Source organism: Parasteatoda tepidariorum, chromosome 1, assembly GCF_043381705.1.
Source record: "Parasteatoda tepidariorum isolate YZ-2023 chromosome 1, CAS_Ptep_4.0, whole genome shotgun sequence".
Classification (NCBI taxonomy): Eukaryota; Metazoa; Arthropoda; class Arachnida; order Araneae; family Theridiidae; genus Parasteatoda; species Parasteatoda tepidariorum.
Window position 1 is genome coordinate 73,370,789 of NC_092204.1, and position 27,875 is coordinate 73,398,663.

The window sequence follows — 27,875 nt, forward strand, 5'->3', positions numbered from 1 at the left end:
TGTAGCTCTAGTTGTGAGGAAAAAGTCTCTTGTTTGGAAATTAAGCGTAAAATTTCATGTGATATTAGTAATAGGATTTTTTAAAAATAAAGTCAGCCGGAACACCTGTAGAATTTTTGACGGTTATAAAAAAACGCGATTAAAATTAAACGGCTTGAGCAATTAATCACTATAAATAAAAGAATAAATAAATTCTACTAAGAACACCAAAAAGTTTGGTGCTGTTTTGTAAGAAAAAGATCTTCCTTTTGCTATATTTTATCTGTTAATGTGCTATATCATCAGACTTAGTCTTAACAAGATTTGATTGCATTCTAAAATTTTTTGAAATGCAAAAAGTTTGAATTTTAATGGTCTAAAACTTCACAATAAAATTTGTTTAAATGTCTGTTAAAAAACTTTAATTTCATCAGAAAAAAATTAGAAGTTGAATTAAAGTTTTAGTGTCTTTAATTGTGAAATGATCACCCTTTGTCCGAGACCGTTGCTACCCCTCCTTCCACCTCTCTGCATGCCACTGAGTTATTAAAAAAAAAGAAGAAAAAAGAAAAAGACTTAGCTAAATTCAAATTTTTTAAAATCTGGTCCAAGTTTTGGATCACACTTTTTAAAGGAAACTATAGTTCTTTCGCTTTGATGTCTATTCAAAAATTCATGTAAATTTCTTTTCCATGCACTTTTTCTGCATTGAGTAACACTGAAGTTTTTTTTCCTTCTTGAATTGAATTTATACAACTTTTAAATTAGTTAGTTTTGATGGATAAGTAGTTTAAACGTGTTAAAATATTTTACGTTTAGTCCTAGTTTTTCTTATAAATATAAGCTAGATATCAAAAGTTGTTTCGATGTTTTTAACAACCATTATCCTCGTTATCGAGCAAAATTGCAATTGGTTACCTCAAAATAATAATAATATAAATTACGTGAAGCACTAAATCTAACTATTGTTTTCTTCATTCTCGTAAGGAGCTCTTCTAGCAGCTTAAACTTTATGCTCCTATCTATTTTATGGTTTTATATTTATTTTTTTGGTGCGTCCGTTCCACTTTTTTATTACCTGGAAAATACAAAATGGTCCATAGCGTTTTTAGATTGATGAAATCTTTGCCCTAATGGATATTTCTAAGTGTAGGTAATTTGCTTTTATAAAAAGAATTGAATATTTCTCAAAACATTCTTGTTTAAATAAAATTTATTTCTCATTTTTGGCAGATAAAAAAAATTTAAAAACAATATCATTTAACATTAATACTTGTATAAGACTCATAAATATTGTCAAGAGTTTCATTAAACTGCTTAACATCGACATCAGATATGGTTATATAAGAACTTCTATTCACATGTTCACTGTAGACTCCTCTTATTTTATTGATATCTGTATCGTCCGAGATGCAAGTTTTAATATAGGATTTCAATGAATTCCACCTTTGCTTGCTAATCAAATAATCGATAGTTTGCATACCGTTGAACTCTAGAAGTATTTGCATCCGCTGTTCTATAGTTGAATACTTAATTATCCTTTCCACAAACTCATCTGTTTCCTTCAGTGAAAATATCCTGCTCAGAAATGTAGCATTGATGCATTTGTGAATGACGTAACATTTGTAACGCAACGAAGCCTTCTCCCAAAATTCTTGAAATATTTCTCTGTAGATTAGACCATGGTGAAATTCTGAAGCTTTACGAATTACTTCCTCTAAGATATTGTAGTAAGCCACGGGGGACAACGCTTTCCAAAGATCATCAACGAGTTCCAAAAATAGATTCTGCAATGGCCAGTTTAGAAAGTGGAGTAACATATTTTCTGATTGTGCAATGAATAGTATGTTTTGGTCCGTCTTACTTAAATTAGATAAAAGATAAGCCAGTAAGTTTGAATTACAATCCAGTCGCTTCATAATTAAGTAGTTTAAAGAGTTCTTGACGACTTTAGACAAGTCTTGCGGTTCTAATTGCTCGATAAAATATTTGGCTGCCACGGCGTTATTGTTTATAACTGCTGACCATGCGGCAGACTGCATAAATTCGTGATGTCCACTGAATTCCATTATTTCCATCATATCTTCCATTTTATCTTCTAAATGACACACCCAAAACATTATTTCTGGTACTTCAGCGCAATTTAAACGCTCATTATCAACGTCATAAAAGTAGAAACGAACTTCTGGCCAAAGTTGATTTATTAGGACGTCTAAACAATTAATGCAAGCCAATCTAAATCTGTTTAGAATACACAAATTCTCGTTTAAAATAGTTTTCTCGGCAGTAGTTTTCCAATCTATTGTTCCGGGTGATTCCCATATCAGTGTCTCAGATAGTTTTAAGTCCCCTAATTCCAGAAATGCGTGAAATTCCAACCATCTTTGTAGTTCTTTGCCAATCGGTTGAGCAATATTTAAAAGAAGATTTTTCGTACTCGGAGGAATGGGTAGCAAGTTTAAGTTATTTATAAGAGTGTCTTCAAGCTCTTGCCACCATATATCAAATTCTTGGCGTGATAAAGAGTTATATTTCTGATAACTATGAGTGGGATTTACACTGTACCACATCGATGTTACTAGAGCTATTGAAGAGTTGTGGACAAGAGAAATATTACCCCAACAATCCATTCCTGATGCCGTGCCTATTTTGAAAAGAAAACAAGTTGTATAACTTTACTATACAGGTCGATTACTAAAGTCTTGAACCACTCTCTTAAATTTCGGGAGACATCAGCTATTGATATAAAAGTGGTGTTTAGGTATAGTAAAGTGGCTATGCGTTGCTTTATAAAACCTACAATTCCGCCTAATGAAAAACTGAAGTTTCTATTTCGAAAAGGGTGCGAGATAAGAAAAAAAGTGAACAACAAAGGTTTATGGCATCTTGGATTTCATACGAATAGACATCTTGTTGACACTATTCCTTTCAGGACCGGCAGATGGAAAAAGAAGTGCTTTCCCTAACCCACATGCTCCGAGAGAATACGTATGCGTACTAGTGCAAAATATAATATGCGAGTACCAAATGGAGATCACTTCCGTGCGATTTTGAGTCATGGAGTCTCGCTTCATACATGATACTTTATATTTTACGTAGAACAACCGAACTATTGTGCTGAGTTTGCAACTATCATTGTCCAACTCCGTAGTCTTGTAATTTTGAACCCAACCCGGAAGACAATGAATCAAATATTGTATATAGACCCTGAATCAAACATTAGGACAAACTAGCCTTCATGGAAGACTTTTTGATCGAACTAACCCACATTTTTGCGTTACATGGAGAGGAAAACCACGAAAACCTCTCTCGGTTAGCCTGACTGCAAGGAAATTGTAACTCATGATCCATCTACCACTGAAGATATCTTACGTTAGTTCCTTGGTCAGTGCGACCTGGGAGCAGAATTCGTAGCTACAATGCACCGTTGGGGTTCGAAGCAGGGAGACTAATTGGGAGGCGAACGCTCTATCCTCTTAGCTACCACGGCACTATCGCTCGTGAAGGTAGAATCCTGCGATTACGTATATGTGAAAGAGTTAATGGTAAAAAAAAGAATACTTAAAGCGCGCATTTGTTTAATTGCGATTTCTCACTGTAAAAAAGAACGAAACAATCGCAGAAATAGACGAAAATTGGTTATTATAAGACACCTACATTTTCTAGAAATTAAAGAAAAACTTCAACATCGAAAATAAAGATATATTGTGCTAACTTTGAGATTCCATAGCTGTCGTTATTAACAGTTTTTGGCCCTACATTTGCAGAGGTAGCCATATAACAACTAATTTTACAATTGCAAGCAGGATTTTTTTTAACTATGCAGACACTTCATATTTTTTAAGAATATATTTAAGACTTTTATGTATCGATATAAATTACTCATGTGTTTTGGAGGTCAAAAATTCTTTAACGACCAACTAAACAAAAGTAAAAGTAGTTTCTTCCGTGAAAGTCAAGAGGTTCGATAGAAATAATTCCTTTTATTTCTAAAATGTAACGTTATGCCACATTTTAGGAAATCGCGAACAAACAAATGTGCGTTTTAAAAGTTCTTTTCTACGCAATAATAACCTCAAAGTGTTTATTCTTACTAAACTAATGATCTACAACTTATAAAATCATTTTTTTCTTCGTATACTCTTTTCGAAATTGAAACGACTCCACAGTTTTCCACCAAGTTGCACTGAAAAATATTTTATCAACTAATGCATAGCCACTTTATTAGAACTGCTCAACACTTTTTATTCATAACTGAAACTATTCAAAATTTTAGAGTGTTGTTCAAGACTTCAGTGAATACCCTCTATATTATACTTATTATTCCACAATAATATATAAAAAAATGTTCGCAATTTTGTCGCAAACTAAGAATTCCTCTCTTTATCTAGCCATAAATCTGGAGCTTATTATTAATGTTAAAAAGAAATATATGATGAATAAGAATTCAAGTTCATTTGAATGTTTTTGTTCAACGGAGTGGTAAAATTTCCCATTTTTTATTTGTTTAGAAGAACTTGGAAATAAATAATGTTTTTCAATGTTTACGAGAATTGCACATTATAATAGTCATTAAGGAGTTTCTGGCAGTTAAGTTAATTTTGATGCCATTATTTTGTTCTTAAACCTGAAAAATAATTTATGATGCTTGTACTATACACAAAAAAATGCATAACAATATTAAATAACTAAATAAACATCCTATATAACTTTTGGTTTAATAATAGGATTTTAAGAAAAGTCTAACCAAAGCCAAAACTTACTCTCTCTAAATATATCTTTTTTTCGGTGGATTTAAATTCTTGACCCTCAAACTTGACCCTCAAATTGGAAAATATGATTAAAATAGTTTGTTCTGGTGAGAAGTCAAAAGTTTGAACTCTTTAATGTTAATTTGACTTTTTACTTATTTCCCTATCTCAAAGAATCAAATTTTTAATTTTTTAATTTTTAAGAACTATTTGATCCATTTTCCTTAAAGTTTGTATTTTCGCGTTGAAAATTACGTAGAGTAAATTCCTGTTAAATTTCTATAACTGAATCAAAATAATATTTGTTTTAAATAATAATATTTATTTTAAATAATATTTTTTCAAATTTTTTTCGACCTTTACAACATTAAATACTAAAAATTGATAACTATTAGAATTAGTTTTTCAGGGATAACGTGTAATTTTCTTTGGATTTAGTAATTTTATAATTGTGTGCGAAACTTTCCGGATATGTCTTGAAATAAGCGAAACGCGCAAACAAAACCAACGGAATTAAGCAAAACAGAGAACTCCAACTTGCAAGGGACCCTCTTGCGTAAACTATTGGTATCATAGTTTCCAGATTGTGGCCATTTCCCACTTTTGAGAGAGAAATATTCAAGTCCGATGGAGAAAAAAGAGTTCGCAAACTTAAACATGGAATAGACTAAATAACGTTTCATCAAATGATTGGTTTATCACACATTAAATTCAAGAGGTCACTTGACTTACATTTAGTATAGTCCATTAGTGTAACAAAATAAACCAAACCAAATTACAGTTATTCACTAAGTATTTTGAGAAAATTTTAAATGGAAAAATTTGGATATAATAATTGCTGAGCTACGGAACTTCAGAAAGCGTAGATTTTAAACGTGGATTTTAAAATTTCATTCCTTGATAGCATTTTGTCACTTAAATTTTCATAATGCAAAATAATGTAAAAATTTGTATTTGTATAATATCTAACACTTTTCCGACCATTATTAAAACAAAAAATATTAACTTATAAACATTTTGCCTTGTTGTTGATGGAACTATGTTTGTAAAATGGAGTTTCATAACTGAGAGCAAAAACTTTTTGTTTCACTTTCACAGTTCCAGAGACAAGACAAAAATACAAAAGGCAAATTTAACATTAAGGCTTAAACTTTCGAATGCTGAACTAAACGATTTGGCTTACATTGACTAGATTGCAGCTATTCCAGTCCATATTTTAGAGGTTCAAAAATCCAAATCCAGAGGAAAAAAAGATATATTTGTTTAAAGAAAGTACGTTTTTCTATCAAATTTCATTACTTAGAAAAAAATGTTCTGAGAAACTGCGTTTTTCTACCAAATTTCGCCATGTCATCCAATTTCAATTAGTTTAATGCTAATGAAAATTACTCCTCTTAAGTTTGAATCCGATCATGGGGTTATAAGTTATTCAGATGTCGCATTATTTTTCGCATGAGTTTGACATAATTCTATTTGTTTTATCAAAACTAAATAAAAAAGAATTCAATTGATAAATTTATTAAGCATTTATTGTGGGGGGAAACAAGATTATAGATCTTATTTATTTTTATTGTAAGAATTTAGTCAGATGCGTAGATTAAGTGTAAAACTGCATGCAAATTTCATTAAAATTTTGAAATATTTGGTTTAAAAACTTGCATCTGTATTAATTTATTTATTTTACACAGACATAGCTCTAATTTGAAAAAATTAATCCTTTGACATGGGTCCCCAAATTTATGGCTTTCGTCAATTATTCTCTTTTTCCCATCGCTATTGTTCTCTTATCTATTGTTTCTATTAAGCAGTTTCTCTCAAATTGAATTATCTTCTTTAAGTAAAGACCATGACAGAAAGTACTTAATTGTGTTCGTCCTCTTTTTGCATTATTCAATTCATTTTCATTGTTTAGATAAGATTTAGTGTGAAAACATTTGTTTGATTTTGATGATATTGATTTGTTTGATTGATGATATTGATCGGCTAAATATAGCCGGACTTAAATGTCTTTAAACTGAAAAAAGGTTTTCAAAATTTCTTATGTTATCACATTTCATAAATTGACTTTGTCGAAATGTAAACAGAAGTAAAGAATAGCCGTCAACTTCAACCATTGTTTACTTAGAGGGCGTGATCAATATAACTGAAGCAACATTGCTTTTGTGACATTTCACTTGAAACAGCCTGATATTTAATACTAGAGTCATAGTTGTCTTGAATATTCATAACTAAAGACTTTAAGTTAAAGTGTTCATCCCTTATCATGTTACAAAGTAATCACAGTTACCTTTTTACACAAGATTTTATGCTAAACATATTTAGTTTCCGTTGGACAATTTTAAGAATAAATAATTTATGTTTTTTTTAAAAAAATTAGTTATTTTAATTTTAATAACAGATTTTATATGAAATTGTGCTCAGTCAGCATTTGCAGTTTAAATATAGAATATTAATAAATTATTTAAAACTTTTAAACAATATTAGGGATTAATTTTACGAACTATTGCTAAATATTTCTTTGACGAAAAATACTTGTTTTTATTGTTATCAAAAATAATAATAAAAAATTTTAAAAGTAAGTTTACAAATGAAATTTCAATGAAAACAGAACAAAAATATTCGATTAAAATTTTTTTCCTTATAATCGGAAATTAAATCTGTGGAATCGATTCTGGGTAAAGTTAATAAAAATTTATGGGAACTTTTCACTAAAAATTTTATCACTTTTGTTTAACAATCTGTTTACTGTCAAAAAACAAAAAAATATTACAAAGCAATAGTAGGAGTTGGAGGGCAAAGAAAACAATATGCGCAGATAATTGCTTATTTTAATGCTTTCATATAAATATATTTTACAGTAAATAACAGTATCTAAAAGGAGAATACTCGTTTTATTCAACAAAAATAATATAGTTAAATATTTATGCAAAAATAAAAGCTCACGTATTTGGTTTAAAAATGTATTTTATAATGAAAAATGGAAATTCTTTACAGATAAATTAATATTTTTCTTGAAAATTGAAAAATTAACGACTATAATAGTCAATTATCAACGCGTCTAGTTTAGTCAAAGAAGCAAATTTTCGTTTCATCTCAAAACTCTATGTTAAGAAAGTGAAAAGAAATATGTACTTTAAATCGTAAAGAAGTAAATATTGTTTTTTTTTTAATATTATTAAATCTAAATTAATTTAAATCCAAGCATGCATTTATTAAATTATTGCTCTAATTATCTTTCAATATTAAACACTTTCTAAAATTTACTTAATATACATTTTTAGTAGCGAGCAATATAACTTCAGGAATCGCTCACAGTTTATATTGGACTGAAGACTAATTTTATACACCATATGAATTATTGTGATAACGTTTGGAGAATATGGTAAGTTGTATGTTTTTCTCAATGGAAATCATATATAGTGAGTCTTTGTTTCATGTTTATTAATATCGTAAGCGAAAAGTTTAGTTTACCGAATTCTATGATAATACAAGGAAAAATTAGTTTGTAAAAACCGTTAACTATCCTGAAATTTCGAACGTTAGGCGTGAGGGGCAATTTTAGACCTTCAATCACAAAAAATTTGATGACATCATGCAAAATAGAAGTGGGTAAAACAAATTTTTATCCGTATGCCATACCATTCGATTTCATTGCTGTATAACCGTTTCCGGCTCTCTGGAAAATAAACTGTAATGTCAGTCAAATTTTATTACCCGTCTTATTTTGTTCGATGAGAAAAATTTTAACAATGTGAATTTTACTTTAATTCAATTTCCAAGTTATTTTAGAAGCATGAATTTTCTAAAAGTGCTGAGATAATGTTTTGATATTTCAGCCATGGTGACAAGACTTCGAAAACTATTCAGTAGCATATTAAAAGATCTAAACGACTGTAAAACAATCACGAAACAGCACGTTGTGGGCCTGGGGGGTTAGGATTCCACGAAACACCCTGATAGAAGCAATAAAAGTCAGCATCGCGCACCTTCCTCATTTATTTTCCAAACTACGTGATACCCATCGATCTGAAGTTGGGTGGGCTTATGCAGCCTAAGGATTGGATACCACAACGACACACAATCTCCACAATGACAGCTCAGTGTCCTTTAGCATTGTTGAGCTCTTTGAACGGCGGTACAGACCCTGAATGTTTTTTTAATTTGTACATTTTACGCAGTTTTCAGGTTTATATTTTTTAAGGGAAATTTAGGTAGTTTAGAAATATTTAAATGCAAATTTCTACTAAATAATATTAAAATATTTACTTTTAATCATAATTAAAATAAATGTTTTAAGTATTAGAAAATTTTCAACGCAAATAAATGATAATAGCAAAATGGAAACTAAATGTGTATATTACTAAATCTTGTGTAAAAATTTAATATCATAGGATGACTTTAAAATGTAATAACGAAGCAACAATTTTAGTTTAATTTTGAATTTTTTAATTTGTACATTTTACGCAGTTTTCAGGTTCATATTTTTGTAAGGGGAAATTTAGGTAGTTTAAAAAGATTTTAATGCAAATTCCTAAAAATATAATTCTTTCTAAATAATATTAAAATACTTACTTTTAATCATAAGTAAATTTCTTTTAAGTATTAAAAAAATTTCAGCGTAAATAAATGATAATAGCAAAATGAAAACTAATTTTGTAAATTACTAAACCTTGCGTAAAAATTTAATATCATAGCATGACTTCAAATTGTAATAACGAAGCAACAATTTTAGTTATAAGCCTTTAATTTTAAATAATAATCAAAATCAAAAAAGCAATAATCGGGAATAATTTTAAGAAGATATTAAATAAATATAAAAGGTAAATAACGTTAAGTAAGAGATAAATAAGTAATTCACAGGTAAATATCGTTATAATTTTTTTTTAATTTTATACTGATTACAACCAAGGAATAACTAGTTATTTGTTTATTAATTAAGTGATCATGTGAATTTTTTTATCCAATGAAAATGAACCGAAACACGAATTTCATTAGAAATTCGATGAAATCCATTAGGTGCTTACTTTTTTTTTCTTTTAATATTTTTGAATCTGACCCGAATATAAGATTAAATTCTACATAAAGTTTACTTACTTTCAGAGACAGGAAAGATCCCTATTCCTTTACCATAAAGATTAAATTGCAAATATACGAAGCTACAAAATTATTTACAGAAATAGATAAGAAAACTATAATTATTTATTCTCTTTAAAAGGTTAATTGAAAGAAGAAAAAAAAGAAAACAATTTTAACTTATTACATTCTCGTTTTTAATCAAAGTAGTTGAAGTGTTATAGAGAACTTTTAAGAAGAACACAAAAAAGGCAATTGTAAAATATCTATTTTTGGATCTTTCTACTCATTTATTCACTGCGACCTCATTTTACTCCGTTCTGTTTGTTTTTGTTTTGGTTTATCACGTTGTTCGATTTCTAGGTTAGCTAAGAGATGGCGCTTTAGTTTCACATTTTAAGTACGAATCTTACTGAATCGCGGAAGCAAAAGTACTCTGCCACCGAGAAGATTTTAGTCAATCTGTTGTAGCCTGATTTGAAAATAATTGAAACTCTTCATTCATATTTCCGTTTTCAAAATTTTACTTAATTTCCAAATTATTGCTGTGAAATAGATTGAGAGACAAGGCGATATGACTCATTTTACCCACGAATAAATAAAAAAGAATCGATTGAACTGCATGATTCAAGAGAAACATTCTAAGATATTTCGAAAACATACAATTGAAGATTATTTTTCTAAGATAAAGTTTACGCATCTATATATTAAAGCAAAATATAAAACAATGTATTGTCAAAATAAAAATAGTTTGGTGACCACAAATAATAGCAATCAGTGATCATTGATAAAAGTCACTGATTAGCTGAATTATTTTTTATTGCAAGCAGTATTATTATTATTTTTTATTTAATACTTAATTTTTTTAATTGCGATTTTTATTTACAATTTTTTATTTATAATTATTTTTTTTATTTAATACTTACACCAACACAAAGCTAGCTTATTTTTTTATTAGATTTAACGATAAGTTCAGCATGTATGCTAATATATTAAGGTTATTAATTATAATTTTTATTAAAAAATACATGCAAAAAATATCCAAAAGAGCCAAAATTATAGCTACTCATAGAAAATTAAAAACACATTTAAATAATAATTTATTAATATATAACACTTTTAAAAAATNTATTTAATACTTAAACCAACACAAAGCTGGCTTATTTTTTTATTAGATTTAACGATAAGTTCAGCATGTGTGCTAATATATTAAGGTTATTAATTATAATTTTTATTAAAAAATACATGCAAAAAATATCCAAAAGAGCCAAAATTATAGCTACTCATAGAAAATTAAAAACACATTTAAATAATAATTTATTAATATATAACACTTTTTAAAAAAATTAGAATTCTTATTTACTGCATTCACTTAAGTCGTTGAGGTAAAAATTGCACCAATTCAAATTCAGCTGTACTTTCGAATTTGATTCGTGCAATGTTTACACGAGTATCACAATATAAAGAAAATTTGAAATAAAAACATTCATTTTTGAGAAAAATTGTATCTTTCAGTATTTTTAAATAATAGTAATATTGCGGACTTTATACTAATTTTTGAGGACCCCCAGAAAGTGTGGGCCCTAGGCCCGTGCCTATTGGGCCTAGGCGATAACCAGGCCCTGCCCTTAATGTATGTGTCTGCCATTAAATGCAGCTTCTTAATTAAATATAAGTTCCACCGTGAAAATATTTTTTTTATATAAAAATATTATTTTCATTGTATCATTACCCATTAGGTAACTTTTTAGCCATTATTTGATAATATTTGACTGAAACGCTTGCAACTCAGAAGCAAAGTCTAAATAGCCATTTTAAAACTGGACACTAAAGAAAATTATTCATCTTAATACATGAAAAATTTCCCAGGAGAAGAGATTTTAAATGAATGAGTCCATTGTATCATTATATGCTAGTGCAATTTTATCATCATGTTATTACAAATATTTCTTTCTTTCACATAATGGAATAAAAATAACTCTAAAATTGTCTAATAGATTTATCCAGTACTGTTTAAATACATTGATGTAAGCAAAAATATATTTGTCGTGAGATTTAGTTATAACTCTAACAATTGTCAAGCTGTTGGTAAAACAATGGTATGTAAGTGCTGTTTTATTTATGCAGAACTTAAATTGTTTTATTCTGTGTTTAGTTGAAATTAGACAGTATTTTCGGTGGAAATGCATTTTTGACAACTAATTAGCTACATAATTTAACCTTTAAGTCACTTTACTTTCTTAATTAACATTTTTTTTGACTGAAACTTATAAAAAGAATTGCAAAATTGCAATGTGTTATTTTTAAGAAGGACAAGAATGGAAAATACTCATAGCAAAAATATAAAAATTCTGTTAGGCAAATATTTTAAATAAATTTTTAAAATGCGCATTGTAATCTTGCCTATTAGGAAACTTCTTTGCCAATGTTAGCACAGTTTTTTATTGCTATTTTTTCAAACACTTACAAATAGAAAAGCAAAGTGTCAAGTAATATATTAAAGATATGGTGATGAGGGTAGAAAATATTTATTTCAAAAACTAAGAGTACTGTGGTGTTAATATTTAACAAAGTTTACGAAAATAAATGAATATTAGTTCGAAATTAGTTTTTCGATAGCTATAATTTGTATTATTTCAATGAATGAAATTCATTGAGCCAGTAACATTGAACAATGAAACCAGTAACAATATTAATACAGAAATAAATCCTAGAAAAATGCTTTCTGACCGTTGTCATTATTTAAACAGCGCCTTATTGTTACACTTTAAGTTTAGTGCAAATTTAAAAGTATTTTTGATGGAAATACATTTATAACAATTTACTGTGTGGCCATTGCATCATTACATACTAGTTCACTTTTTCACCATGACTTGGTATAGCACTAAAGTGATAGTGACCTATGAACACTTATTTTTGATTACCATTTTAATAAATAGTTATTTCTCGGAAGCAAGGTAATATTGTAAAGTAATATTTTAAAACTAGATGATAGGAAAATTACATTTATTTCAATAAATTCGAAATTCTACTAATCAATTTTTTTAAATGTATTTTTGAGAATGTATTTAATCTCTACAAATATAGCAAATTTTACACACTTACTTTGAATGTACATAAAACTATGCGCAAACACAAATTATAACGCTTTCAAGGTTTGTATTGTTTAAAAAAATCTATTAGTATAGCAAATACAAAAGTCTTAGGGGTTATTGTCAATTTAATTTTAACAATTGCCAAGATGCTTTCCTGCTGTTATTTTTATTTAAGAAACACTGCTAAAATTTTAATTCTAAAATTATGGCAAAAAAACTGGCAGCTGTCTGTCCATCCGATTAACCGTAAAGTTTACTCGAAAGAACATTTTTTTTCCTTTATGGTTTTGAAACCATTTACAAAAAGTACGGTTATAAAACCGTGAATACAAAACTATACGGTTTTTTAACCATTTAAAGCTAGCATTTTTCAAAAACGTAAAAAAAAATTTTTTTTTATTTTTTTTTTAATTTTTATTTAACTGGACATAGGAGCTCGGCTTTTCGTCAGGTAATGGACTCTGGAGAGTGCCGGGCACTGAAAATTCTTCATGTGTTGAAGGGAATGGAGGAAATATTGTGGTAGGACTCGAACTTAAGTTCTGCCGGTCTGAGATAGACAGATAAACCCGCTCGACTGTGATATGTACTCAGTTGCTTGCTAAGAACTAAGTAGCTTCATTAGGTGGTTCTAATTGGTGCGATAAAATTCTGGTTGTTTAACCGTATTAGGTGAAAGCAGTTAATAAACAATTTTTCTCAAACTTAACAGTTTGATTACCCCTTTATTTATGGTTATTTGACTAGTTTGATTAAATATGGTAAAATAAAAATTCAATAAATTGTTATTGAATGATTTTTTCCGAGAAATTTCTAACAGTGAATATTAAATTATAGCATACCGGGCTTAATTGAGAATAAAAAGTATTTGTTTATTGATCGAAATGCAGTTATAACTATTCATAAAGCATCACTTGTATCATTATATTAGACAACATTTCCTTCACAATAAATACTTAAGTTCGACAACTACTTATAAACAAATTTATGGCAGGGGAACAAAATGTAATTACTATTTTAAATATGGACACAAAATTATACTTTTGAAAATGTTTTAATAAATGTTTATTTACAGAAACATAAAAATGTTAATAATTGTATTCTGATAGTGTTAAATTAGTGTTGTTATAATGTATTATTATTAACAACAGTGTATAGGTTTAACATCAGAAGAAAAAAATATTTTTTAAAATTTAACTTGTAAATTCAGTGGGCCAAACGTTTTTATTAACTATTTTACTTGTCCATTATTTCAGTATCCATTGCTCAGTCCAATATTTCACTGATATGTTTTTTTTTCACAATAATTTTCTATTTTTGTTACACTTGCGGTTATAAGGATGAAATCAATAAAAAAATGTCTTGCCAAGCGCATTAATTAAGTACTCTTGAATTGTTAACATGTTTATATGTATTAAAAGTTTATGTTAAAATCAGCTGATACTTCTTGAAACATTTTAATTAGTTAAAATTCTCTAAAATACTCTCCGAATAGTACTCAGAAATCAAACATTCAAATTTGTAAATGAGTTTTACAAATTTGAAAATGAAGATATATTCTTTTTAAATACATGAGCAGCTCAGCTTAATTTATTGATCTGAATAAATTTTATACTTTGAGGCCCTTATAAGATTTAATAATTTCTATTTCATGCCAGCTCTTATAGAGTGATTATTTACTTTTATGCCTCCATGAATTGGCACTTAAAATCTTTTTCTGATAATATACCAGAATCTCAGATCTTGCTAATGTCTCATAATCATTGACTAAAATTAATTTGATAAAGGCTTTATAAAAAAAAAAGTTTTTTCGAAAATACGCTGTGACTTTAGCCCATAAAAAGGCTAGAAAAGTAGAGACAATTTAGTTAATTAAAAATGTGGCAAATGCTAAACAGTTTGATAGTTGTGAGAGTTAACATTCAAGGAAAAGGAAATTCTTCGTGATAGAAATTTAATTCGAGAAACTACTCAAAATCTGTTGCAAATTATCTTTCACGTAACTTAAAACCAGGGCTCGAAAAAACTCAGAAATTTTACCCGTCCCCAATGTATCCGTCCTCTTTTGAAACTAACCCGTCGCTTCTAAATGAATAAAAATATTATTTTTTCTTATTTATTACAAACATTTACATAAATTACACAATGAATTAGTAGCTACTAGGATTACATTATACAGTAATAAAAGAAATACTAGGTTACTAATAGTGAAATAATTTATTTCTTTTATGAAATAATTTATTTCTTTTATGAAATAATTTAATTAACAAATTTAAATAACAAAGGTCAAGTTATCTGGAATGTCAATTTATCCGAGGGTACTGCGTTTTTTAAATTAATCAAATATGACGTTTGCCAGTTCCACAATCAAGCCTATGATTTACAGAGGTTTCTGCACAGAAATCTGAAAGGGGTTTTCCATTTAGGTGGATGTTCATAATGTGTTTTTTTGTAAGTTCATTGCTGAAAAGTCCCTTTCAACTGCTGCAGTACTCCCAGACGAAAAAAAACATAAATCCACCATGCGCAGTATGCTGCTGTACGGGATTTCTAGATTAGAGGGTCATTTTAGAAGTGAGGCGCTAGACTCTTGTAGGATAACAAAAATTGAAAGTGTATCACGAACATTAACGGGAAAATGGCCATCCGCGCGGGCGTCTGATTCGAGAAATTCGTTGTCCGCGGGAAATTTTTGACCGCCGAGGACGGGCGGTTTTTCGAGCCCTGCTTAAAACTGAAGAAAATAGAAAATAAAAATTACTAACGAAGTTTTAATAATTATGATGGCCATAAGAACTTCAATCTTAAAAACACGTGAATTAAAAATTGTTATTTACAGGAAAAGAATTTTAATTAAAAATCGAGTATCGAGAAATAAGGATATTCGGGACACCTACCCACCACGTTAGCTTTCGTAGCTGTCATGGTAGCTGCAAATAAATACTCAGGGCTAAAGAGAATAGAAGAACTAGTTCACTCCTTTGAAGAAACTCTCGCAGCGCCAAACCTCCGATTTTCGCCTGTGACGGCACGGTGGCGCAAGCCTTGAGCTTTTACTTCAAGAACGAAACGTTCGGTCTAACTAGCTTTTACTAATATTGGAGTATTCTTTTTTGTGACATATTCCAAGACATCTTTGTTTCCTATAATGATTTTGCTCAGTTTTGTTAAGTGAAGCACAAAAATTTAAAATTATTTATGAAATGCCAGTTTGTGCGATTGCAACTTATAAAAATTCTGATATAAACACAAAAGGAAAAAATATAATTTTCCACGTTTTCCGTAAAGTAAATGAACAACTATGTAATGAATGGCTTCAACATTGCAAACGAAATGACCCAGTTAATATTAAATATGAACGAATATGCAGTAAGCATTTCTTAAAACAAGATTATGAAGATGTTATGAGAAATCGTTTGCTTGGAATTGCCGATTAGAATGATTTTAAAACTGCTCTAACTCTACCAAGTGCTCTCTTATCTAAGGGATGATTAATTGTTCCATCAGCGGTATGGATGAAGTGTGTCAGGAATTTGAGAACATTTTTCAAAGTGTGCATAGAACAGAAAATCAAAAAGCGTCATCAAAGAACTTATAAATGAATTAGAGGGACGATACCCCTCAGTGAATAAAACAGCAATACGCTTATTTTGCATACCAGAACTTTTATAAGAATTCGCCATCCAAATTGAAACCGCCCAGCTACTTCATAAAGAAAGTTAGACGAAAAAATTAAAAAATGAATAACTCAAAGATAATAAAAACTTAGTGAAAAGTATAGATAGTTAATAGTTAAAATTCTCCTAATTTCATAACACAGTTTTTAATGTAGTTATTCAAAATATTTATTTTATTTAATTATAATTATTTTTTTAATATAATTATATTCTTTTAAATTTAAATATCAATAAGCAATTGTAAAATTTCTAATATTTTTATGAACCTAAATTATTATTTTGTTATAATAAGTAGCTTTTAAGGTTGATGCTTTCTAATGATTAAGCATTAACAAATTGCCATTAACAGCATATTTTAAAATCAGGATTCTAAATTTAACCCAACTTAACAAATTATTGTTATCGAACAACATGTAGCTAAAAAAGTGTCGATATATTCATTAAATGTTTTTAATTATAAAAGTTAAAACTGAAAATTTTAAAATAAAGTATTTATAGCGTCATCCACGACAACTAGTAAAAAATTTTATTAGTTTAAAATGGTATTTAATTTAATATTTTGGCCAATTTTTTTTTAAACTATGTTTTTGTAAGGAAATATGTTAATTGCATAACGTTTGAAAGCTAATATCAAGAAAAAGTCGAACTCATTTTAATAGAGAGAATGATACGAAGTTTTCACAATATCTTTACTAGCGATCTCCAAGATCTGTGTGCAGCGTGACGTCAGGAGGAGGGAAATCGTAGCTTCAACTCTAAGAGCGGAATGAACTAGCCCTTCTTTCTTTTCTTTAGCCCTGGTAAATGCTTTCATTTTTCTGCAAAACCAGGTAAAGACACACAAACAGAATTTTTTTTTATTATATGTAAATATGTACAAAAATTGTAAGCTTTAATATACAAAATTAAAATAGTTAATATAAATATTCTTTACATAATCATTTGATTTTCGTCAGTTTAAAAATAATGCATACTTTGAGTCAATTATTTTACACTAGTGATGAAAAGAAATTTTCTTCCGAAGTAGATTGATCATTAATGTCGAGGTCTATTAACTGTCCCGCTTTGCGGCATGAAGCGCAGCAGTATCTGCCATAAGCTTTGTTATTGCAGTAATTATTTTTAATGAATTTCTGACAATCTTTGAACAGTGGATTGTCGACACAGCTTGGATCTTCATCTAGAAAGAATCAATAAGAATAGCTAATTAATCAGAAAAAAATAGCATTTTTGCTATTAAACTAAAGATTATGAGAAAAAAATTTAGTAAAAAGTAAAGTGTTTTGATTATATCTATAAAAATTATGTTTCTGCGATGCAAGCGAAACGTTTACTAAGATTTATTAAAAATCTTCCTAGTAGAATTAAAGTATCACAATAGTTCATCGAGTTTTGAATTTGTATGTCAGTTTTTCGGCTTGTTTGTCTTTTTTTCTTAGCGCGCGATATTCAACAGTTTAAATTTTTAAAAGCTCCATGTTTTCGAATTTTCCTTTATTTGAAAAAGGTAAATTAAAATTTATTAAAAATTGTAATCAAATTATTGAAAAACATTTGAACGGCTTTAAATTGCTTACAGATCAAATTTATTGATTGAACTATGGTCCTTTTTTTAAACACAAGGTCATCGAAAAATAAAATTCCTGGAATTTATAGTTATACGTATATATACACTATAGTAATATTATTTATTTTATAGTTTGAGATTAAGTTAAGGGACAAAGCTAAGAGGGTTGAGTTGAGTTTGCTCATGCTGTTGAAAATTATTGACGTGTACCTTTTAAACCGCATTCTTCTCAAGTCTTGGCGACATCAAGCGACTATTGGTGCGCATATTAAAACGATTTTAAAAATTTGCACTTTTCTTTGTATTTTAAATACCAAATTTAATGTTCATTAATTTTCATTTTATACAATTTTGTAATTACGGCATTCTTTTCGATGACTTTTATTATTATTATAAAATCTGATCAGTTTACAATGCCAAAACTCAATGAATAGTAAGGTTTATTTATTCATTTTTTTAAAGAAAGAAAACGCTCTGGGAAATCTTGAATTATTTCCAAATAAAATATTTTTTGAGGAGAATGGTTGAAAGTTTGGGACCTTTAATGCTACTTTCAATTTTCATATATTTTCTCATACCTCGAAAGCTTTTTTAAATGAATCGAAAAAGTTTAAAGCCCAACTATAAGTTTAATTAATCGAAAGATAATTCTGTGTAAAAAGTTTCGATAGTCTATCGTTATTTTAATTATTTTATTTAATAAGGGTCGAAAATTTTTGAGTTGTAAGGTAAATAAATGTTTACAACATTTTAAACTACTTAATTTTAAGTGACAAAACACAAAATTTGACCGAAAATATTATAGCTGTTTTTGAGAAATAGGTGTTTGAAATTTTATAACTATTTAACCACTTTCTCTGAAAAAATTGTTTTTTAAAATTTAAACTTCTTAAACTCATGTAAAAAATTTTATACCTCATAATTAGCGTATTTGATGTTGCCGTTTTAAACCATAAAGATTGACACTTAGTTTGCGAAAAATCCGAACATTAAATCAAAGGTTATTCAAGACGATTAGCTTTATTTTGCGCACTGTACTTAATCAGCACAATTTAAAGTAAGTTTTATTTTTTTAAAGTATTAGCCTGTGTAGTCTTTGGCTATCAAAGTAAATAAACATTTTCCATATAATTTACTACTTTTGTTTTCTCACCACGTAATGCGAATATTATAAAGTTGTTCTATTGGTCCTTTTTTCTCGTCTTTCACTTCAGGGTGTTCCGTAATCACCACCTTTAATGAATATTTTTCGAACCTTGAAGTTAAAGTAATATTCATTCGAAGAAAACTTATCGAAAAAAAGACCTACCGAAATACTATTGATAAAGTTAAGATAAAAATTTATAAAATCAGGTTTATTGCAGTACGGTCCTTGAAAGTGTTTCTTATAATCGTGTTTCAACTCCTCTGTTTTCTTTTTAAATCGAACAGAATTTGATATTTTTACCCTAGCAGCATGTTAGTATTTAACTAAGTATAAAAATTTATTTGCCTTCTACCGTAATTTTTTGTTTTTGTCCTTTTCTCTGCTTGCACCGTCTGTTACATATATAATTTTGCAACTATAGTTAATTGAAACCGTATAGATAATTGTTCGTAATATAATTGTTTAGAAGTAGATGAATAATTTAACAATAACTTGTTAGAAGAAATCTTTTCTTATTTGTTCATTTATAACGCATGCGCTCTGAAACTCTTGTTGAGACATTATTTACTTTACAATGCAGCAAGGTACTATTTTTTTCCGCCAGGAAAAAAAAAATTTTAGTTGCGTCACCTCCTAAAGTCTTGTAACTGTCCTGCTTTTAAGCATGAGGCGCAGCAGTATCTGCCATAAACTTTGTTATTGCAATAATTATTTACAATAATGATCTGACAGTTGGAAAAATGTGGATCGTCAACACAGCTTGGATCTTCAACAGTTAGGTCTAAAAGAATAAGTTGTTGAAATCAGTTAAAAAATCGAGCAATGAAAATCATTTTCATTATTAACCAAACGGATAACACAACAAAAATTATAGTAAAAAAATTTAAAGCATTTCACCAATATCGCTGAATTTAAGGAAACTCATTGAATGTTTAACTTTCATTGTCGTCACTCAGTGGATAGAATACTCGTGTACCAGGTTCGAACCTCAACAATGACTAGTCGATACAAATTCTGTTGACAGCTCACAGCAACCACCGTGTTAGGTAAAAATATCATCAGTGGTAGACAGGTGAAGGATTTGAATCCCCCTCATGCCACGAGCACCGTAGAAGGTTTTCTTCTCTATGTAATGTAGGTTTAAGCGTCATAAAAAGGCACTCAAAGAAAGCTAGTTTGTCCAAATGCTTGAAAAAGGAGTTTCCTTGTTAGGTTTAAAATAACCAAGCTATGGATTTTCTAGATTGAGAGTCATAAATCTAAAGATGGTTCAGCTGCTCAACGGAGGTATTCCAAATAAAATAAAAACTTTGCTGTCGTCTTTTGTTGATACTCAATAGGAATTAGTGACAGAATAGTGACAGCTATATGATCTTAAAGTATAATTTTTCATAATTTTTCTTATTCGAAATCTACAAGGAGTGCATGTGGTATTTCTTCGAGTTTTGACTTCGTATTTGAAATAAAGTACTCTGAAAATACCAATTTAAAAATTATAGGCTTCACCAGTTTAAATCGTTGAATATTTCTTATGATCACATTTAACTATTTTATTAATTATCTTATTGAGTTGTTACATTTCAAAATACCGAGTCGAGACATAATAAACGTTCTGATAAAGTTAAATATAATGTGTTCTTTTGTTTTATTAGTATAAGGAACAATTTTTGAGAATTTAACGTTTGCAACTTGAACTTGAAGAATTGTTTTGAACTTGATGGATTGTTTGTAAATTGAAATTCATAAATCTAGGGCGTTTTCTTTTTTATATATTATATACAGTTATGTATTTGGGAAAAAATTACAGTACAACTGCGACACCGTTCATTTGTTAGGGCTCTTCTCGGTCAAATTATATATTATTTAAAAACGTGTGTATGGTCTTAGTCTGCATCAAATTGTTTATAATTTCAATAAACAAAAGCAGTCTATTCAATAAGCAAAAATGGTAGCTTTTATGTGTATTGAATCTCTTTAACATCATTAATCGTGCATATTTCGCATTTTAGTTTTAAAGGAAAAGAAAAAACCCTCGCAAGGCAATTTTTGAAAATGGCGATTTTTACATTGCATTGTGGATAGGATGCTGAATTTAATGGCAAAATGGTCAGAATTGGCAATGCTAAACGGAATTGACTTCACGCGTTTTAGCTAAGATTAAAAGACAGTGTTATGAATTAAATCTGACGCTTACTAGATTGCATATCAAAAATACAGCTTTTTTAAAATTCGATTTCTCAGGAACTATTCGACCAATTTCGCTCAAATTTTGAATTTTACTACGTAAGATTACATTCTTGAAAATAATGTATACCTTACGACTATTATTAAATTAAGTAATAAAACATAATAAATATTTACTAAAAAATAATTTTTTGCATGGAATTATCTTTGGATAAGCGAATTTTATAATTGTGTATAATAATTTTGAAATTCGCTTGGAAAGTTCTCGAGATATGGCGAAATACGCAAAAAGTAAAAGCAAAATTCAGTGTGTTCAAACTTCGGACTGCTCTTCCGACCAACATATTGGGACAGTATTTCCCAGATTTCGGCTACCCCCAATATTTTGAAGTCAGAAATCCAAATCCATCTAAGAAAAGGTATGTTTTTACAGAGAAAGTACGTTTTTGTGGCTGATTTTGTAACCTAAAATATTGTATGCACTAATTAATTAGCATATTTCAGGTCACCCCTTTAAATCATTAGGATCTAGAACGTGAAGATCCAATCATTAGATCAAAAGTTATTCAGGGTGGTAAGTTAATTTTTTTGTGTGCATAGAACGTACGAAAAGCAAACTTCATTACGTATTAGAGTAAGAAGGACAACTAATAAATTAACTTACCAATGACTGTTATGGATACAGAAGATGTGGCTATATTATTGTTATATTCTGCAATACATTTATATTCACCGCTGTCTTCTTTTTGTGCTTTAGAGATAAACAGCGTGTTGTTTGAAAGCAAATTTATGCGATCGTTCTCCACTATAATACTGTTTTCATGACTCCAAATTGCTGTTTTTACTAATTGAGGACCTTTTACAACACAATCGATCTGGAGAGGTGAATCAACGGTTGGATCATTAGTAACTAAGCTGACCATAGTTTCCAGTGGTTCTAAAAAGAAAATAAGAGCACAATAGGAAAGAGTGGGGTCAATTGTAACATTTTTTACTTAACTATAAAACTAACTTTAATTTTAACTAACAAAAAATCCAATACAGTATTAGTATTAATTGACAGATGAGTAAAGTAGACTATCCTCTGCTAGAAAAAAAATAAGTACCTTATTTTAAATGTTATTATATTAGTTATTAAAAATTTTTGACAATCGTGCACTCGTTACAATTGTCCCCATTTACGGGGTCAATTGTAAAAATTCATAAATTAAACTAACACATAGTTAATTATACATATTATCATAGTTGTGTTATATTTCTTAATTGATCAAAATAGTAGTGATATTTTAGAAGTAAAAATAATAATGAGCAGAGACCTAAAGGGTTAAACATTTAACTTTATAAGGGGTTAAAAATTGTAATTTATGTTGTGAAAGGTGACAAATAAAATAATGCACATGCAACATAATATAAATACAATCGTCCCTTTACTTATTGTTACAATCGTCCATAAGACGCCATTTCAGCTTAATTTGTTAAAAACAATGCTAGTTAATTAACAAAACTAATCTTTTTTTTAAAATGTTAATTAAGGTGTCCACTTACATAGTCGGTTAATAATTTTTATTTGTTTAAACAAAATTACTTTGTTACTATATAATATTCTAATACCAAAAAAGTACTTATGTAGCGTGAAAATATCTTTTGTGATGTAACTCTTTCAAAAGTACATAAAAATGGTTGCCAGCAGGGGTGTACATGTAGATTTATTAAATACACCTTGTGCGCTGCCTAGGAACCAAATCTAGAACCCGACACTTAAAATTTTTGCTTTGTTACAATCGTGCCCTGTTACAATTGACCCCACTCTCCCCTACGTATAGTTTAGATTTACAGATTTTTCATTTTGCTTCTTTGCGCACGGGGAATGCATGCATTTATAATATATTTTTTATTTTGAAGGGTCTATTGTATCGCACGAAATTTTTCCTTTTAAATTTCAGTTTATATTGATTGAAGTCATGAGGAAATTTTCAATATTTTATCAAATCAAAAGTTATCATAACTCATCGGCGTTAGAGGATGACACGTTAATAAGCAAAGCGCGTTAAAGTGTACATAGACCGCAAAATAAAAAAATATATATATATATAACCATGAGTAACTTTTGTTCGAATAATCAGATTTTTGCAAACTCTCTGCTGATCATAACGGTTTAAAAGGGTAAGCTCAAACGCGTTAATTAATGCTAATTATTAATTAAGTTACAGAATCAGATACAGAAACGTACTTTCTCTCAATAAACATATCCTTTATTTCTTTTTTGTTGGGATTTGCGAATATCAAAATTTGAGGGATGGCTGCTATCTGGAAAATATGGTCCTGATAGTTTAGTCAGGAAAACGGTCGAGAATTTGGGAAGTGTAATAATTTTCACGAGCTTCTTTTCTCGAAAGCTTTTTAAAATCGAAAATGTTTAATACACTGCAGTACGTTTAATTTCGCGAAATAAAACTTTAGATAGAAAATAATTTTTCATAATCTCTTATTATAGATATTTTTTCATAAGTGCTGAAATAATTTTAATTATAATGCAAATAAATCCTCATATCATTTTTAAACTATGTAATTTTAAATGATAAAATACAAAATTTATCGAAATTAGTATAGTTGTTCTTGAGAAATATAATTTAAAGAATACGAGTGTTTTGAAATTTTATAACATATTCAAACACTTTCTATTAAAAAATTTGTTTTTGCCAATTAAAATTTCCTAATTTAAAATTGTTTAAAAATTATTATTCCAGATGATTAAATATTTTTTTCGAACTTGATTAAGTGAAATAATAAAATTTACTTACATGGAATTATTTTTGGATAAACGAATTTTATAGTTGCGGACGAGAATATTTCGAATCGCTCTAAAACTTCCCGAGATATGGCTAAATACGCAGAAAGTGAAATTAACATTTAGGACCCCATACTTTCGACATGTTTCCTGCTGAATCTCATATTTTCCAGCTATTCTCCATATTTTGATAGTCAAAAATTCAGATCTTTAAAAAGGTATGTTTATTCAGAGAAAGTACGTTTTTTAGTCTGTTTCTGTAACTTAATTAGTAATTAACTTTAATTACCATATTTAATGTCACCTTTTTGATCAACTAAAATTGATACCTAGTTCGTGAATATCTGATCATTAGAACAGAATTTATTTAAGGTGATATTTTTCTTTGCGCGCTGTACTTATTCAGCACAAAATAAGTTTTATGTTTTTAAGTATTATTTTGAGTAGTCTTTTCCGATCAAAGCAAATAAAAATATTTTATTGGCACGGGATTTCAACATTACTACGTGGTTCTATTGACCTCTTTGTCATTATTTAGCTTCAGGGTGTTCAGTAATCACCACCCTTAATGAATATTTTTCAAACTTGAAGTCAAAGTATTATTCAATCGAGGAAAACCCAATCGAAATTAGACGAAACACTACTGATAAAGTACGATTTAAAAACTTAGAAACTAGATTTATTGCCACGTGGTACTTTCAACTCCCCTCTGCCGATCGAACAGATTTTAAATTCTGTCTTCTTCAATAGTGTTTTTATCAGTTTTTGATATAATTTTTTGTTCCAAATTAAATATTCGTCTTAATAAAAGCCACAAAAATGTACAGACTTTCAAAACCAGATGCTCCAATCATTGATGTAGCTGACCATGCGGCTTCTGCATCGGGAGTTAGCACAGCTTCTGTTTTCAGAATTATTAAAGATTAAAAAAGGGATGGTATATTACATTCACCGAAGAGGACTAAATCTCGTAAAACTTTTTTGGATGACATTACAGTGCAGACTCTATAAAAAAGAACGCTTCTCAGCGTCGAAACACAAAATGACTAGAGAAGGTTACGAGACAAACACATAGCAATAGAATAAAGTGGTTTACCAATAGGGTAAGAGGAAGAAGCTTGAACTAGGTAATAAAGAAAGAAGTCAAGAAACAGGTGTGAGGGGGTTGAGTAAGAGTCTGAGAATGCAAGAGGTGAAAATTAAGTTATAACTGATTTCCAAACATTAGGAAAGAATGGGATGCTAGAAAAATCATTTAACTAAATTATTAGAAAACTTCGAAATATAGAATGATTTTCAAAAGATGGTCGGTACAGCGAGCAGTGTTGAATGACTTTAGCAGAATGAAACTCAAACCTTTAATTAGAATTCCAACTTTGTTGTGAAATCCTGATTTTGGCTTAATCCTTCTCATTATTTAAGTCGATATTAAAGTTAATAAAGGTGTGTCCATCATACTCATCAAGGCATTTGACAAATGCCCCAGGTAATAATTATTCAACACTGAGTTCAGCTACTGACCATCACCTTTGGGAATCACAGCCATTTTCATATTGGTTTAATCATTTTGTTTTATAGCAACGTGTTTGCCTTGTAATCTTCTCCAGTCATTTTGTGATTCGACAGCGACATTAAGGATGGGTTTTCCTTATCGAACGAAAACTATAGGTATGTCCATTTCTGTACCTTTGTTTATGCTTTATTCACATTTTTTTTTATTCATAAATAGATTAAATTACACCTTTCTGCGTGCATTTCTTTGACTTTATTTATGAAAAAGTTTCGAAACTAAACATTAACAGCATTGGTAACGGATCACATTTAACATTTTTTTAAACATATTTACTGTTTCCGCATTTTATTATTTAATCAAGTATATAAAAAGGTTTTGTATTCTACCGTAGTTTTTTTTCTATGCTTGCGTTGTGTCTTTTTTATTTATCTATTTATTTTGCAACGAAAGTTACTTAAAACTGTAGTAATTAATATTTATTTGCTTTATAAAGAAAATCACATGATAATGAAATATTCGAAGTGTTTCAAAACCTAACCAATAAATTAAACACTTACCAATGATTGCGATGGACAAAGATGATGAGGCAAAATTATTGTTATATTCAGCTGTGCATTTATATACTCCACTGTCTTCTTTTTGTGCTTTGGAGATAAACAGTGTGTTGTTTGAAAGCAAATTTATGCGATCGTTCTCCTCAATAACATTGTTTCCAAGACTCCAAATTGCTGCTTTTGCTGATTGAGGACCTTTCACGATGCAATCAATCTGGAGAGGTGAACCAACTGTTGGATTGCTAGTAACTAAGCTGACCTCAGTTTCCAGTGGTTCTGAAAGGAAAAATAATCTCGCATAAGATATTAAATTTACAGACAATACATACGCATGGTGAATAGTACATTTATATTTGATTTAATTATTGAAAAATTAAAATATTAAAATTAACAACAAAAATGCAATTTTGATTGGAGTGAATCGTGTTTCAACTCCTCTGTTTTCTTTTTCAATCGAACAGATTTTGATATTTTTACCTAGGAGCATGTCAGTATTTAATTAAGTGTATAAAATTATTTGCCTTCTACCGTAATTTTTTGTCTTTATCTCTGCTTGCACTGTCTGTTACATATATAATTTTGCAACTATAGTTAATTCGAACTGTATAGATTAATACTTATTTGATTTATACAGAAAATCCCATGATAAAGAAGAATTCAAAGTGTTTCAAAATCCAACAAATAAATTAACTACTTACCAATGACTGCAATGGACAGAGTTGATGAAGCTACGTCATTGTTATATTGAGCTGTGCATTTATATACTCCGCTGTCCTTTTTTTCTGCTTTAGAGATAAACAGTGTGTTGTTTGAAAGCAAATTTATGCGATCGTTCTCCACTATAACGTTGTTTTCATGACTCCAAGTTGCTGCTTTTACTAATTGAGGACCTTTTACAATGCAATCGATCTGGAGAGGTAAGCCAAGTCTTGAATCGTTAGTAACTAAGCTTACTATAGTTTCCAGCCTTTCTAAAATGGAATATAAATTCACAATAAGATTAGTTTAAGTATACAAATAATCCCGTTCATTTCTTCGCACATGGTGAATAACAGGATATATTTAAATATATTTCGTATTTCATCGCAAGTATTTCTTCCTTCTAAATTCCTTCCTTCATTCATTCTAAAAACAGCAGACCCAATATTTGGATTTACGACTACTAATGTTCAACTTCGTAGATTTGTAAATTTGAACCCAGTCCAGAAGACAAGGGAACTCATGGATCAAGTATCGGTAGAAATTTGCCTTCGTTTAGGACTCTTTGATGGAACTAACCGTGACATGGAGAGGAAGACCACGAGAACCTCCCACGGTTAGCCTGATGACAAGGGAACTCTAACTCATGATCCGTCGACCACTGAAGTCAGTGCAAGCCGGATGCGGAATTCGTATCGACCAGTCATAGGTGGGATTCAAACCCGGTTCACCTCCATGGAAGGCGAACACTCTATCCCCCAATCCATCACGGTTCCCATGAAGAAGATTATCAATATTTTATTAAATCAATCCCTTCCCTTCATCCCGTCCCTTAAATCGTTCCCTTC

General features: G+C 29.3%; 2 protein-coding genes and 1 long non-coding RNA gene across 3 annotated transcripts in view; 1 reads left to right on the plus strand and 2 right to left on the minus strand.

The window, feature by feature from the left end:
- Positions 1 to 1,174: 1,174 nt before the first annotated feature.
- LOC107447952 (uncharacterized) lies at positions 1,175 to 10,136 on the minus strand. Its single transcript, XM_016062999.3, has 2 exons — positions 9,825 to 10,136; positions 1,175 to 2,623 (listed from the first exon to the last, which is right to left on the minus strand). Exon 2 carries the CDS (start codon positions 2,607 to 2,609, stop codon positions 1,236 to 1,238), a length of 1,374 nt encoding a protein of 457 aa, XP_015918485.2. The 5' UTR covers positions 2,610 to 2,623; positions 9,825 to 10,136; the 3' UTR covers positions 1,175 to 1,235.
- On the plus strand, positions 8,018 to 27,085 carry LOC139425905 (uncharacterized). The gene is made up of 3 exons (XR_011637000.1): positions 8,018 to 8,112; positions 25,840 to 25,929; positions 26,963 to 27,085. It is a non-coding gene; the product is annotated as an uncharacterized lncRNA (long non-coding RNA).
- Positions 17,616 to 27,875, minus strand: part of LOC107447945 (papilin) — a gene marked incomplete in the record, with an annotated part of 216,134 nt that continues 205,874 nt past the window's right edge. Inside the window, 5 exon segments of the mRNA XM_071182252.1 lie at positions 17,616 to 17,755; positions 19,920 to 20,070; positions 22,138 to 22,410; positions 26,332 to 26,604; positions 27,027 to 27,299. Coding sequence (XP_071038353.1) covers positions 17,752 to 17,755; positions 19,920 to 20,070; positions 22,138 to 22,410; positions 26,332 to 26,604; positions 27,027 to 27,299 — 974 coding nt within the window.

What these genes read in the sequence shown, in the direction of transcription:
- LOC107447952 (XM_016062999.3), bottom strand. Translation starts at nt 2,609, where the DNA reads ATGGATTGTTGGGGTAATATTTCTCTTGTCCACAACTCTTCAATAGCT.